The 15360-nt window shown below is 39.9% G+C and overlaps 1 protein-coding gene across 1 annotated transcript in view; it reads left to right on the top strand.

Moving 5' to 3' along the window:
- Positions 1-15360, top strand: part of COL14A1 (collagen, type XIV, alpha 1) — an 86866-nt gene that overhangs the window by 6443 nt on the left and 65063 nt on the right. Inside the window, exons 7-12 of the mRNA XM_009877733.1 lie at positions 891-1042; positions 2025-2154; positions 7304-7449; positions 8694-8823; positions 12704-12843; positions 14621-14747. Of these exons, the coding sequence (XP_009876035.1) occupies positions 891-1042; positions 2025-2154; positions 7304-7449; positions 8694-8823; positions 12704-12843; positions 14621-14747 (825 nt within the window). The remainder of the gene's footprint in view (positions 1-890; positions 1043-2024; positions 2155-7303; positions 7450-8693; positions 8824-12703; positions 12844-14620; positions 14748-15360) is intronic.

Here is a 15360-nt window from a genome sequence, read left to right as displayed (position 1 = left end):
GGATTTTTTTATCTTATTTAATAAACAAAAAATATATTTCAGAGCATAAGAAAAGATTATGGCAAAGGAAATGCTGCAATTTGCCCAAGAAACAGTCCTACCTGAGGAAATTCTTCCTGAAAGGCTTCAGTGAATTTTGCTTGTATTGCTTGGTTGTGATTCTGTAATATCACAGAAATGCCAAGTGTTTTTTCAATAAGCTTGTAATATATATCAGTAGGGAAGGCTTTCACACATATTTCTACCTGTGCAATGAAAAAGTATGTATTAGTAAGGCTCATTACATCTTTTTCATCCTCTGTTCACCTGGAAACTGGAAGAAATACGGAATATTAGCTGTGTCTTGTGCGGGGAGTAAGCAGTCCATTGGGAAATTAACAGAGGATGGAAAAAACATAGAGAGATGAGATGTCTTTGTGGAAGAGGATGACTGCCAGAGAAGATAACTATATGGTACATCTCTTCAGTTTGCTGACAGGCAGCGTATTAGTTTCCAGATCACAGCTGTATATGTACTTGGTTGGTTTTCGTGATTTGGGAAGAAAGCAACCCGGAAAGAAAGACCAGCAAAAAAACAAAAACCAAACCAGAAAGAAAGATCTTGGAAGAGTGATGAGAGGAAGAACAAGAAGGCTTAGTTTTGTATTCTTTTCCTCTTTTTTTATATAAAGGTTTAGGAAAGACCAGGAAAGCCTTAGTGCCAGTGAAAACTCCATGTGCAGTTCTCATTATTAGTTCTTTGTTTCCAGTGAATATTATATAAATATACGTGCTGTAGCCAATTATTTGATTTTCTGGCAAGGAGTAATCTTTGGGGCTTGGGCAAATACAACAAAGCAAATAATTATTTTGCAGAGGTGAGTAAAAAATGTATGTTGTCTCTAACCTAGGAACAATTGTTGCTTCACTTGGAGCTCCTTCAGATTTGGTCACATCTGAGGTAACAGCTAGAGGATTCCGAGTCAGCTGGACCCATGCACCAGGCAAAGTGGAAAAATACAGGGTTGTGTACTATCCCACTCGAGGAGGACAACCAGAAGAGGTAATAGGAAGAAAAGCTTCCCAGAAATTTTTAATACAACAGCAAGGAAAATCCATGGTGTTATTTAAATCTACTCTGAAATTCCCTATATGGGCTTTGAAGCCCACTACACAAAAGATATAGGGTCACATTGGGTGGTGGTTATGGTTAGATAGTAGCCAGGCTGCTTTTCTGTCATGTAATTTAAAATAAATGTGCTGTAACAGTGACCACTTTTGGAGGAGTGGGGCAAACTGCCTGCATTTTTGCTTGCGCATGTATAGTTACTTGAACCAATTGTGTGAACTTCCTCTACACCGTTCTGTGTACAAGAACTGAAGAGGTAGGAGCTGATAGTAAGCCAGATCTTCAGTTCTAAGGAAAAAAAAAATCATAAAAGGAAGATGATATGGGTGTATATTTTGGGATATTTGCAACTAGTCGTTGAAAATATATAGAGAGATGTTTATTTGAATAGAACTTAGACATTTTGGAGACAGAAGGAAGTGCAGCGGAACAAGCTTTTGGCTTCAGCTGACAACTTACAAAATTGAATAGAAAGGCAGAAGAGTAAAAGGATTTAACTAAGGGTATATTTTATTTTTGTACTAGAAACTTGTTAAGCATGCATATGTATTAATGTCAATTTGAAGTCCTGTGTGTGCACATATGTTGCGCTAAAGGGGTGTTGATGGTATACTGTTATATCAAAAAGTGCCCAATATACACTCTTAAACTGTATTCCATACTTTATTTGTCTAAGTAATTCCTTTGTTCTAAGTGGCTGCTTTTATCAGCTAAACATTTTGATTATGTATATGGTTGCTGTTGTTTTTGCAGACACCTTACTGTATTTAAAGGTAGAAGAAGCAAATTTATGAGGTGAACTTCAGTACATTGATTCTTCGATGCCAGTGTAAAAATTGTTTGAAAGAGGGATTGATTGATTCAATGGTGCTATAGTTTGCTTTATGTCTATTTAGTTGAATTTTCTTCTAAACAGGTTGTGGTAGATGGAAGCTTATCAACAGCAGTTCTGCAAAACCTGATGTCTTTAACCGAATACCAGATAGCTGTATTTGCTATATACTCAAATGCTGCCAGTGAGGGCCTCCGTGGAACTGAAACTACACGTAAGTATCTGTATCATGTTCATTAGGGATTTGACACTCTGCATTTAATCACACTATGTATGCATTAGTTTTTGTGAAAAAGAAATACAAAGGGAGTCATTTTCAGTTTAGGATCTTTTAATTAATGCATTTCCCTTAAATTAATTTCTACTTGAATTAATTTTGGGTTAAGTTCCTAAGTCCAAATGCTCTGTGGATATTTAAACACAGAAAGGTTTTATCTCTGGGCTGAGCTTTGAAGTCAGTTGTATTGAACCCTAAATTAGAACATTCTTACACTTTGGGTGTGGATTTATAAATGAGGTTTGTGGCTGAAGATGATCTCATGAGTGGAGGATTAGGTGGGACCAGAAATACCTGCATATAATTCCCACCAGTGCCAAAGATTTCAAGGTAGCTTTCAAGTCCCTTTCTCAATGATTCAGTTTGCTAGTACCTGATTGCTAGTACCTGAGATAATGTGCTGCTATTGATTGTATCAATTTTGTGTATTTGTATACAAAATAAAAATACTTTTTAGTAAATATGACAAATATTAGGAATGGAAATAGAGTAATGTTTAGTTCCAACTAGGAGCCAGGATGTCTATATGTGATACATCCATAGCTGATATCTGCTGGAAAAACAATACAGCAGAGCTCAAGCAATTCAGAAGATTTCTACAGTGCTTTGAGAACAACTTCCTGACACAGGTGATCAAGGAGCCAGCAAGAGAAGGTGTTCTGTAGGTGAAGCTTAAAAACAAGGAAGAACTGGTGGGGGGTGGTGTTTAAAGTCACAGGTAGCCCTGGCTGCAGTGACCATGATATGGTGGAATTCAGGGTTCTGAGAGGAGGGAAGAATCAAAAAGCAGGGCTACGACTCTGGATTTCAGGATAGCAGTTTTCAGTCTCTTCAGGAAGAATCCCAAGGGATATGGTCCTTGAGAGAAGAGGGATCCAGAAGAGCAACTAGATAGCTAAAGATTACATCCTACAAGTTCAAGAGAGGTCAGTACTGACAAGTAGGAAATCAGGCACAGGTGACAAGAGGTCAGCATGGATAAGTAAGGAACTTCTAGCATGACTTAGACATAAAAAGGAAGTATATAAGAGGTGGAAGAGGAGGCAGTTGACCCAGGAGAAGTATAGAGTTGCCGTCTGATCTTGCAGAGGAGAATTTAGGAAAGCCAAGGCCAGCCTGGAGCTGAATCTGGCAAGGGATATGAAGAGCAAGAACGAACTCTGCAAGTGCATAAACAGTAAAAGAAAAATGGAGGAAAACATGGGGCCGCTCCTGAATAGGACAGGGGACCTGGTGACAAATGAAGTGGAAAACACTGAGATATTCACTGCCTTCTTTGACTTGGTCTTTGCCAGTTAAAACGGCCTTCAGAAGTTCCGCTGCGATCAGTGGCAAAGTCTTGAGAAAGGAAGACCTACCCTCATTTGAGGAGTATGAGTATAGGGAGCACTTAAGTAAACTGGACACACGTAAGTCCATGGGACTGGATGAGCTACACCTGTGAGTGCTGAGGAAGTTAGTGAGGACATCATGAGGACAGTCTGGAGTATCCTTGATAGGTCATGGTAACTGTGAGAAGTTCCTGAACACTGGAAGAAAGCAAATGGCAATCCTTGGTGAAGCAGGATCTGAGGAACTACAGAGTTACCTCAGTTCTCAGGAAGATGATGGAGCGACTAGTCCTTGAATCCCTTTTCCGAACACATGGAGGACAAGAAGCTGATTAGAATTAGTTAGCATGGACATGCTAAGGAGAAAACGTGTTTTATCTCATGGAGTTCAACAAAGGGTTCAGCAAGGTCCTGCCACTGAAGACGATTAACCGCGTGCCTCAGTACACACTGGGGAGCGACCATCTGGAAGGCAGCTCTGCAGAAAAGGACTTTGAGGGTCATGATAAACAGCAGGCTGACTGTGAACCAGCAATGCACCCTTGTCACAAAGAAGGCCAAGGGCCTCCTGGATTGCATTAGAGAAGGATTGACAGCAGGCTGTCTTCTGCTCAGCACTGATGAGGTCACACCTGATTGCTTGGTCCTGTACTGGGATCTCCAGTACAAGAGAGATGTGGACTTACTGAAGTGAGTCCAGTGAAGGGCCACAAAGATAATTAAGGGCTTGGTGCATCTTTCACAAGAGGAGAGACTGAGACAGCTGTGGCTGTTCAGCCTGGGTAAGAGAAGGCTCAGGGTGATCTTATGGATGTATAAAAATCCCTGATGAGAGGCAATGACGAAGTGGGAGCCAGACTTTTCTCAGTGGTGCCCACTGACAGGATAGGAGTCAATGGACACAGATTAAAAAACCTTGAAATTAAATCTGAACAGAAGACAACCTGCTTTTATCGTGATGGTGGTCAAACACTGGAATAGGTTTTCCAGTGACATTGTAGAGTCTCCGTCTCTGGAGTTATTTAAAGCCCAGCTGAAAGTAGTTTGAAACAACCTGTTCTAGCTGACCCTGACTGAACAGGAAAATTAGTTAGATGGATGATCTCAAGAGATGCCTTTCATCCTGAATGGTTCTTTGATTCTGTGTAAGTGCTAATTTTCCCAATCTGAAAATGAAACAGGATCATATAAAACTATTTGAGAGTTATAATTTAGTCTTAGTCTCTCAGGATGCCATCTCAGCCGTGTTATACCCCGTGACATGGTGTTACGACCTGTTTAGTTTATCAAGGCAGAGAGAACAGTCGCACTGAGCCAACAGGGTTGTTTTGTATTGCCCCTGGTATTCCTTTGAAGTCACCTAGTCAAGTTCTGACGGAGCCCAGCCCTACTGGCTTTCTGACATCTGATCAGATCACACCCCAAGGTCATGTAGCATCAAGCATTTTATACAGCTGTCTTTTGATAGTTTGTTGGAAGTAATAGCCTTAATGGTATCAATCACTCCACATGCTGAAATACATGAAGCTTGGAAGTACTTTTGACTGTCCTATTGGAGAATGATGGAAAGTCGTAGTTCACATTCCTGCCTTTGTATGAGATACTGACAAATTAAAATAGATGCCAATCACATTTGTTCATACAGAACATTGAAAATAGCTTACAGTTGTGTGAAATCTTAAGACGCATTCAGTATGCATAACGTATGGATAATTGGAGAGATTTCTGATTTTATAATTACTTCTAACTTGAAATAAATATGAAATGTATTCACATTTTAATTTGCTGCAAATATATTTTCAACTGCTTTACTTATTTAATTTATCCCTGTGTTACCAGAATATTAGGAGACTGGTAACTGTCCAAGATGCAAGTCAGCATTATCTACTGGATGTTTATATTTGAGATTCTGCGCTCTTCAGCCAAAAATTGTGGTAGAAGACACCACTTGTTTAATTTCCAGTCACCTACCCATTAATTATTATTTATATTGTCTGAGCATCTAGGAGTTCTTGTTGAGAGTTAAAATATGAACCATAAGTTGGAGTTAGAGGATATTATTTTGTAGATTTTCAGAATCAAAATAAGGAAAAGAACAAATGATGGGTACTCTTTCTGTGGTCCTGGGTCAGTTTGAATAGAAATGAGACAAAGTGGCAGAAAGTGCCTTCATAATATCTCAGCATGTAGTGTCTTTCTGTAGGTATCAGATCTAAGTGCAGCTCAGACATTTAGAAATGTTTGTGGGTAATTTCTCCCTGCTATTAGAAGAATTGTGGGAATTTATGTCAATATAAGTCAACACATCAACACGGGTTTAAATAGGGTGGAGGTAGGTTGTGAAAGGTTTGGAAGTGAAGATATGTGGGTAACCTGGACATGGAAATGGAAGGAGAGGCTTGAGTCGAAGTTTTGCCCATATTTACAGACCTGAACAACAGGCTGAGTGAATGACTTTGGTGAACAAGAAAGAACAAGGCTGGCATGTTTTGTATATGTGAAATTAAGAGCTCTGTTAGAGCTTGTTGAACGTAACATGAGAGATATACTACTGCTTGGAGATGTCAGCTAGACAGGCAACTTTTGTTTGAATAAGGAGATTAGAGAAGCTCTGTGAATTACTAGAATTGCTACATCTGTGTTTGCAGATCAGATTCTTGAGAAACACAAAGCAGAGCTTTGTAGAGGCTTAACGTCCAGCCTGTTACAGTCTCTCTGAGTTCCTAATAGGAAAGGTTTGATATCAACTACCAATTACCTTCTGCCTTTTTTCAGACCCTTTGAGGGTCTGAAAGGGTCTTCTCAGTGTAGAAGTTCCCTTATATCTCTCCAGTGACTGCATGTTTTGATGGCATCCGTTGATGTAACAGCAGTGGAAAGGCCTTGGAATGTCATTCTGTGAGAGGAAGAAAGTGAGAGCAATCAGAGAAGTGCAAAATGATACTCTTTAGAGTTACAGAAATACTAATAGAGTTAAAGAAATATAGAGTTAAATAGAGTTAAAGAAATATTCAGGAACCCCAACTGGTGCTATGTTCTGGTGTCAGTGCCTTAAATTCACAAGTAAATCTCCTAATAATGTTTGAGTTTCACTCAGCCTTTTCAGTTGTACTTTTCAGGTTAGCATTCACCATGATTTACAATGGATGATCTTGCCCCTGTTTGCATAATCCCGCTAACACAGGCCCAGGAGCCAGTTTGGGCACTCCAGGCCTTAAACACATACGTTTGCCGTCAAAATATTTTGATGAGACCAAGGTGTGCATTCAGGGTTTCCTCCAGGGTGTCCCGCTTCGTGGCTGTCTCACACATTCTGACTTGGAAACTGTTGCCAGAAAGAGCCACCTCTGAGGACGGCTACTTGCTCCTAACAGCAACCATGCTCATTCTTCAACAGCAAGTGGTCATCCTCCTGCAGGTCAGGGAGCAGGAAGGGTGAGATCTGAAGAGAGGGATTTGGTGCTTAAGAACAGAGTCCTCTCACCTGAAATGTTCAAAAGCCATTTAGGACAAAGAGTTGAAATGCTTCATAAAAGGTAACTCTGCCCTGGTGTTAGTATTGGTTAGGCCATCATTTCTTTGTTTCTCTAATTCTTTTACATACTAATCAGCTCTTTGTAGCTATGGTGTACAGACAGAACTTCCATGCCTGGAGATAGCTGTATTTCTTTGTGTTTCCTGTGGTAAACTGCTTGAAGAAATAGCTGCTTGTTCAACTGAGGCAACTGAAGCGTCTATCTCTTGTTCCACTGTAGTTGCCTTGCCAATGGCATCGGATCTGCAGTTGTACGATGTGTCACAGAGCAGCATGAGAGCCAAGTGGAATGGAGTAGCGGGTGCCACAGGTTACATGATCCTGTATGCTCCCCTCACAGAAGGATTGGCAGCAGATGAGAAGGAGGTGATGTATTGTGCTTTCGTTTGAATAGAAATTATTCAAAAAATCGTCTTTTAAAGAATAATACTTGGCCTTTAGCCTCTGACTTGGTCAGCAAGTACTTTGTTTTTTTTTCCTTGACTGCTTAAGTACTGTATGTGTTACAGACCATGAACAAAGTGCATATACCAGTTGATTATTTTTTTATGTCAGTGCCATAAAAATGCAACAATTTCAGATGAATTAAAGTGACTCATTTGAAATGATGTATGAGGTAATACTGTATCATCATATAAAACTAACACTCAAAGGAAGAAAAAAGTAAGTGAAACTAAGATACTATCTAAGTGTGTTGGTAGAAGAACATGCAGTTTAGTCTTTGTTCTCAACAGGACATTTAAAAGTAAATAAAATTTGCAGGTGTGACCCTTATTGGTTTTCTTTTAGTTCTATTCAACTTCTATGTTTAAATTTAAAAACAAAAGTGATTTTTAGAAGAGGTTTTTTGAAGGAAAAGAAGGTGGGACAGGATAAAGTCCATGCTTCTGCCACTAAAAGAGTAAAACCAGCAGACTTATCTCAAGTTGCTAGCATAGTTCCAAAGGAACTGAAAAGTTTTTACGCTCAAATTTCTGTATGCATAATTAAGGTTAAGTACAACATCTCTGTTCAAGCAAGAACACCAAAAAGCGTGCAAGGGCATGTGAACTTGTGGAGAGTGTAGGAAACTACTGAAAGCTCGCATAGACTTGTGCTCACTGCTAAACGAGTGGGGCCTCCCTGAAAACTGGCTGACTCAGGGGGCAGGAGCCTTACCCTGAGAAAGATTTTTTTTTCAATAAATAAGTCAGTCCATGTGGCTCTCAGTGAAGAGATGGAGGAGGTAAATGATACCTTAAATAGCAAAAAATCTGAGCACAGAAATCATGAAATTTCTATCCTGTGACTGAGGATGAAAAAAGATACAGCTGGGAATGAAAAGAAATTAGTAGCTGCATGCTCTAGAGAGGAATATTTTTGTCATTGCTAATGTGACTAGATACTTCTAAAGTCCTTTTACCTGTATGTTGGCTTTTTGCTTCTTGATAATTTTGGATTTTGATTATTGTGTAAAATCCTGAAATCTTGAACCAAGTACTGCAGGCACAGTATCAGACTAATGCTCAGCAGAGCATTTGGTCACGTATCTAATTTTAAGTGTGTGCATAGCATTCTTCTCCATCATAATATTTTGAAATAATGTCTTTTTTTATTCATGATGGTTTTAGATGAAGATTGGGGCGGCCTCAACGGATCTTGAACTGGATGGACTATTGCCAAATACGGAATATACAGTCACAGTATATGCCATGTTTGGAGAAGAAGCTAGTGATCCCCTTACAGGACAAGAAACTACATGTAGGTAGCACATATCTATATTCAGTTCATTGTTCATAAAACTTCAGAGCAGTCTTTGCACATATTAGAGCAGACATCTGATTATAAAACATGATTTGAATAGTCCATAGGGCAAGTTCTTAACTGTGTTTAAGTTTCTCAGTGTGAATACTTGATTTTTAGAGGCTGAGGATGTGAGTTTCTATAAAATATCTTGGTTTTGTAACAGGGTTGTGAACTCTTCTCTCTTGTTGGTAGTGGTGCTGTGGATAGCCCTGTTGATCTTGGTGGAACTACTGTCAGTTTTCTAAACTTGAAGGTGAATGAAGGTCATCACGTAGAGCTCAGCTGAGACTGCTCTGTTTAGCCTCCTGTAGCCAAAGAACCAGGTGTGTGGGGGAGTCAGATGGAGAAGTTCATTCCTCTGGCTCAGTAGCAGTACAGACAGAAAAGAAGCAAAGAGAAGATTTCTGTCTAACCCCTGCTGCTTAACATCTGGTAAATGAAGGGTTGGAAAGCTCCTCTGTGCTCATGATCGATGGTGTGTTTTTAATAAGCAGCAAGAATTTTGCCAGCTAAGTTCAGTCCTCCGCTAACTGTATGCAGCACTGTATGTCCGCTCTCTAAATAGCCCCAACATTTGGAAGACAAAAGAATTGAAAATAAACGAATGTGCTGCTGGGATATTTCTGGGACGGCGTTCAGTGACATCTCTATTGCTTCCAGCAGTGGAGTGATTCTTTCCTCTTGTTTTGTGCTCCTGGCATGAGTAAACCAGTGTGAAAGTGATGTTTAATAGGTGAAGTTCAGGCGTGCAAGTGCTGAGAAGGGCCAGAGCAGTTGCTTGTAAGGTCAGTAAGTAATGGTGGAAGAAGCTCTAGGAATGCTGTTTGACCTGGGTCATCTCTTAGAGGGCAGTTGTAGACAGAGAAGCACCACCAGCAAACTCCTGCAATCTGGACATGTTTGTAGACTTGAAATCAATGTAGGACATTCTTGATTCTTGGAGAATCAAGTCTTTGGCTCTTTGTCCCTCTGTCACTTTCTCCCTTTGTCCTTTACACCTCTCCCTTCCTCCCCTCACCCTCAGCTTTTGGTCAATATCTGCCCAGTACCTGTTTTTCATTTATCCTAGACAGTATTTTATGTAGTTGATGACTATGCCAGTCTGAATTCACTTAATGTCATATGATCTTGGAGGCTGCACAGCTCCAAATGTGGTGTGCACACTGGATGGAAGATCACACGCAGATTCCAGATACATTGGCACAAACAGAATTCATGACCACATTTTTTAATCACAGAAGCTACTAACATATGTTATCCCATCATCACTGCTGTTACCAGACTGAAATAAAAAAACTCAACAGCTACCTACCCTGCAACTTATTTTTAGGATGAACCAATGCAGCCAACTCTGACTGGTCATTAGCACTGCATATGAAAGAAGATTGATTCTAACTTTCTATATGCATCTATTCAAATAAGCCCTCTTCTAACAGGCTTTGATTGACCAGGCTGTGGGGCAGTCTGTGCTGAAAGAAAGCTCTTGCTGAACACACCTGTCCCACATGATCAGTGTCCAATGGTAACCTCTTCCCTGTCCAGATTCAGATTTAAGCTGCTTTTTTTTGGCTTTTTTTTCACTTTTTTTTCATACAATGTGATTAGTTCTGCCTTGCAAATAATGAATAGGCTACCTAGTATTCTATGATTCTATTTTTTTTTTCCTGGAGTATATGTTTGCCTAGAGAGTGATCTGCCTAATTTGCAGTAGTATTATGTGTAATATCTGATACTGTGTATTTAGTAAATGGTATTATTCTATGCGCTGTATCATCTCAGTTACTGTAGCAAAACCTGTCTCAGTGCCAAACAGAGGCATGATCAGCTAGCTCATTCTGGGGTGGGGTTTCTTTTGGGGGCCAGATTTTTTCCAAGACTCACTGTAAATGTCACGTAACTCTGGCATCAGGACTGCCTGTCTGGTTGAGAGCAATGTTGTCGGGAGGTTGATTTCAAACAGAAAAAGTGCTGAGACTGAAGCATTTTGTGGTATGGCCTGGATGGTGAAATGAAGTGCATTCCACAACTGACAGAAAGCGAAGGGAAAGCCAGCACGTGATACTCCCTTCACTGGACTCAGAGGAATGCCAGAAAGTGTGGCAAACCCATCTAATACAATTCCAGTGTGTTCCTGTCTTCTCTTTGCTCATAGCCAAGTTGATTTAACTGTTCCTAAGCTGGTTAAGTGTTTGCTTGCAGATTCTGAGTTGATAGAAGGCCTGCCTAAAATCCCACGTAATAGGTGGTGGGGTTTTGTTTTGTTTTGGGATTTTTAAAATCTTTTTTGTTCCCCATGTGCTTTCGTGTGAGGGAAACAGCTTCTGAAGTGCTGATATTTATCTGTCCATGTTGATTGGTGAGGAGTGTGTGTGTGTGCGTGTGTGTGTGTGTGTGAAGGCAGGATGGATGGAGAAAGTTTTCACAATCTGGAGAAAACGACCAGATGTTGGGCGAATACAGAACCTACTGCTGAGAGTACCAGACACGACAAATTGCTTTCTCTGATGTAATAGAAAAGTGGATGCAATCTGAGACTGTCTCTTGTGTAACCTCATTTTCCTTCAGCTCATGACAGTCAAGAAATGTGTTGTATAAAATATGGTTTTAACTGGGGTTGCTGTTAGGAAACAGCTGCTTTTTCTGGAAGAATCATAGAATGTCTTAGGTTGGGAGGAACCTTAGAGATCATCTTATCCAACCTCCCTGCCATGGGCAGGCATGCCCTCAACTAGCCCAGGTTGCTCAAAGCCTCATCCAACCTGGCCTTGAACATCTCAAGGCAGAGGGCATCTGCAGCCTCTCTGCTCAATCTATTCCAGAGTCTTGCCACCCTCGGACTGAAGAATTTCTTCCTAAGATCTAATCTAAATCTGTTCTCCTTCAATTTAAATACATTTCCCCTTGTCCTGTCGCTGGACACTCTTGCAAAAAGTCCCTCCCCAGCCTTCCTGTAGGTTCCCTTCAGGTATTGGAAGGCAGTTATAAGGGCACCCCAGAGTCTTCTCAAGACTGAACAATCCCAGCTCCCGCAGCCTGTCCTTGTAGCAGAGGTGCTCCAGCCCCTGGATCATCTTTGTGGCCTCCTCTGAACACACTCCAACAGATCCACGTCCCTCTTATGGTGGGGACACCAGAACTGGATGCAGTATTTGAGGTGGGGTCTCACAAGAGCAGAGTAAAGGGGGAGAATCACCTCTCTTGACCTGCTGACCACACTCCTCTTGATGCGGCCCAGGATGCAGTTGACCTTCTGGGCTGCGTGAGCGTGCTGCCGGCTCATGTTGAGGAAAAACACAAAAAGAGGAAAACCTTAAGCAGAAGTAAAAACAAGAGAGGTAAGACAAGAAAAGAGGAAACGTTAAGCAGAGGTAAAAAAATATAGATCTTTGGAGATCTAATGAGCTAGTTACGCTTTTTGGACAAACCTACCCTTATGTCAGGGTCTTTTAGGATTCGGAAAGGTATTCTGCAAAAATACTACTGTCATGAAATATTTTTGCTGAGATACTCATGGAAAATAAATGCATTTGGGATAGTTAAATTAATTCACAAATACAAACACACATTTATTGCAAGTAATGTGTAGGCTAAATCTTGCTATGATATCTACTATGAACAATATTTTTTTCAGTTGAGAAGCACTTAGCAAGACTGAAAGATCTCTTTCAGCAAAAAGCTAAGCCATTTTACCTGCATTTAAGTACTTGTGTAGCTCCTTTGATGTTGGTGATATAAATTTTTGAATCGAAAATGTGCTGCTTATTGTCAAGACATGAAAAATTTTGCGGTTAAAGCCTGAAATCCCTTTCATGGTTTTGTCTCTTTCCTCTTCAAGTGCCTCTAAGTCCACCGGCAAACTTGAAATTTTCTGATGTTGGCCACAGTAGTGCCAAGTTAACATGGGATCCTGCTTCCAAAAATGTAAACGGCTATCGCATCATGTATGTTAAAACAGATGGAACAGAAACCAATGAGGTAAAGTATTAGCAGCTCTTTTCCCTTAACCAATCTCAGAGCTTACTAAACTTCTGTAACTGTTAGGGGTAACTGTTACAATCAAAAGCTACCTTTCAAGCTGTAACAAAAGATTTGACAGAGAATTCTGCCACTTAGTGCAAATAAGAGTTTGCTGAGTCAGGTGTACGTTTGGAGTGGATCATGTGTGGGGGGGACAGTACTCTGAACTTCCTAGAGACCAGAACAGTCATTGCTAGTGCACGTAAACTGAAGGGAGCTACTCAAGGGAACAATATTTTGTAGGTGCAGGATCTTGCCTGCATGTATGGTACGGAAATATTTATTCTTCATTCAGCCTAGATAATGAGACTTTCAATATGTCATGGCCTCATGCTCATTCACAAAGACTATCTGAAGGCTGTGCCACATTTTCTTAACATGTATTGCTTGAATTATATGTTGAAAACTCTCTTCCTGGAAAGAGGATTTGGCTTGAACAAAATGATAAGACTATACCAAGATGTTCTGACTTAGACTCTCGCATTTAATAATTTACTTACGCAATATTCAGTTATGCCTTGTTACTAGTGGCGCTTTGTAATAGCTTTTAGAGGCATGAATTCTGTGACAGTATGAAAAATTGGATGGGGTTTTATTAATACAGAAATCTGAAATAACACAGAAGAAGTTTTAAACAAATAATTGCAGTAAATGGGTCCAATTATTAAAACAGGCCAGATCTCTTACAAAATCAATTATCATGGGTTACATAGTGCTCCAAAAAAGTCTTTAACAGTAGTTCTGTGTAATTGTGTTTCTCAGACCTATCTGGTCTTTCTTCCATACAAGATGGAATATTTATATTAAACTTCAAGAAACTGTTTTCAAGTTTAGAAGAGAGCATGCCTGTGCAATGTTCTGTGTCTTTTCTTTCTGCTAGGTCCCTTAAAATTTGAATTTTAAGTCACTTGACCTCTTCCTATTGATTACCCATAATATAGATAATACGTCTGGCTGTACTTTTCACAATGGTAATTGAACTTCTCAGACTTGTGTTAATATACTTTATAGCATCAGTGATTGTTCAGTAGGCTTTTATCTACCTCTTAACTTTTTCTTTATGTCTGTTCAAAGAGCAGGTGGCATTTTTTTTGTTCGCTCCTCATTGGTAGCACTTCCCCTGTGATGCCAAGCTAATGTGACACCGAATAGTCGGACTGATGATAAACTGTCAGGTTATGCAGCTTCAAGTTTTATATCCCTGGCAAAGTCATGTTAACTGCAGCCTGGCTAGAGACTAGACAAAACTGTCGTCTTGTCTCTTGACAAATGTTAAACATAACGGTTTATGCAATGATTATCCGTGATAAGGGACTGGATTCAGTAGCCCAAAGAGTTGCTTCTGCTTCTAGGTTCCTGAACATGCAATGCTGGTATGTTAGCTAATGAGTTATGCATACTAACTCTGAATTCTCCTTTTTTCTAGTTTGTCATAAGCAAAATTTTCCTTTTCTCTAGTTTGTCTATTTCAATTGATTTTGTCAGCTTTTATACTTCACAGTATCACAGTATCACAGCATGCTAGGGATTGGAAGGGACCTCAAAAGATCATCTAGTCCAATCCCCCACCAGAGCAGGGGGGGATAGTTCATAGTTTCATAGTTCATAGTTTCACAGAATTTCACTACTGATTACGTGAAATTCTTTTCCTATATCATTATTACCCAGTAGAATTTCAGACACTGATAATGTAAAATTTATGAGCGATATCTATTGCAAATTATGCTTTCTCTAGGTGGAAGTTGGTCGTGTTTCAACCCACACTCTAAAAAGCCTGACATCCCTTACAGAGTATACGGTTGCTATTTTCTCCCTTTATGATGAAGGACAATCTGAACCACTTACTGGCAGCTTTACCACAAGTAAGTATGTCTGATCTTTTTGAAGGTTTTCCAAGAAGGATTTTTATACTTTCTTACTTTACCAGAAAGTAAGACTAGTAACAGCTAGTGTCTGTGACAGAATTCAGTTATATGGAATCCTTTCTGTTGTTTTCATTGGAGATTTTGGCTTCTTTGCTCTCTTATTATGGGGCCACTTGCATCTTTACTTGTGGGAGTAATCTCCTGACATCATGAAAATGTTTGTGTGGCTAGGGTTCATTTCCTAAGTCTTTCCACAGTCAGCCATTTTCAAGCATCTTTTATTGCAATTAGGTAGTAAAGCAATTGCCTCTCAGCTTTCTGAATCATCGAATATGATGGCATTTATCTCTCCAGCTGAAGTGTGATGAATTTTGAATCAAATATTTAGCCCATGAACTATCTAGGCAATAAATGGTAAAACCTCATATATGTACAGATATACCTGAACACCAAAAGGAGGAAATATAAGACATTTCAGGCTCCTGTAGTATGTTTAGCACAGTTATGATGTCTGTAACTAGTTCTACATTAAATAAGTGATGAATGACACTTATTAATGCTTTCCAGTGTAGCAATGGGAAGAGAAGGACTTTGAGGGAGCAAAGAGAAA

The sequence above is a fragment of the Apaloderma vittatum genome, unplaced genomic scaffold (genome assembly GCF_000703405.1).
Source record: "Apaloderma vittatum isolate BGI_N311 unplaced genomic scaffold, ASM70340v1 scaffold16400, whole genome shotgun sequence".
Lineage (NCBI taxonomy): Eukaryota > Metazoa > Chordata > Aves > Trogoniformes > Trogonidae > Apaloderma > Apaloderma vittatum.
Note: the sequence above shows the minus strand (reverse complement) of the source record. Positions and strands in the feature narration are given on the sequence as shown.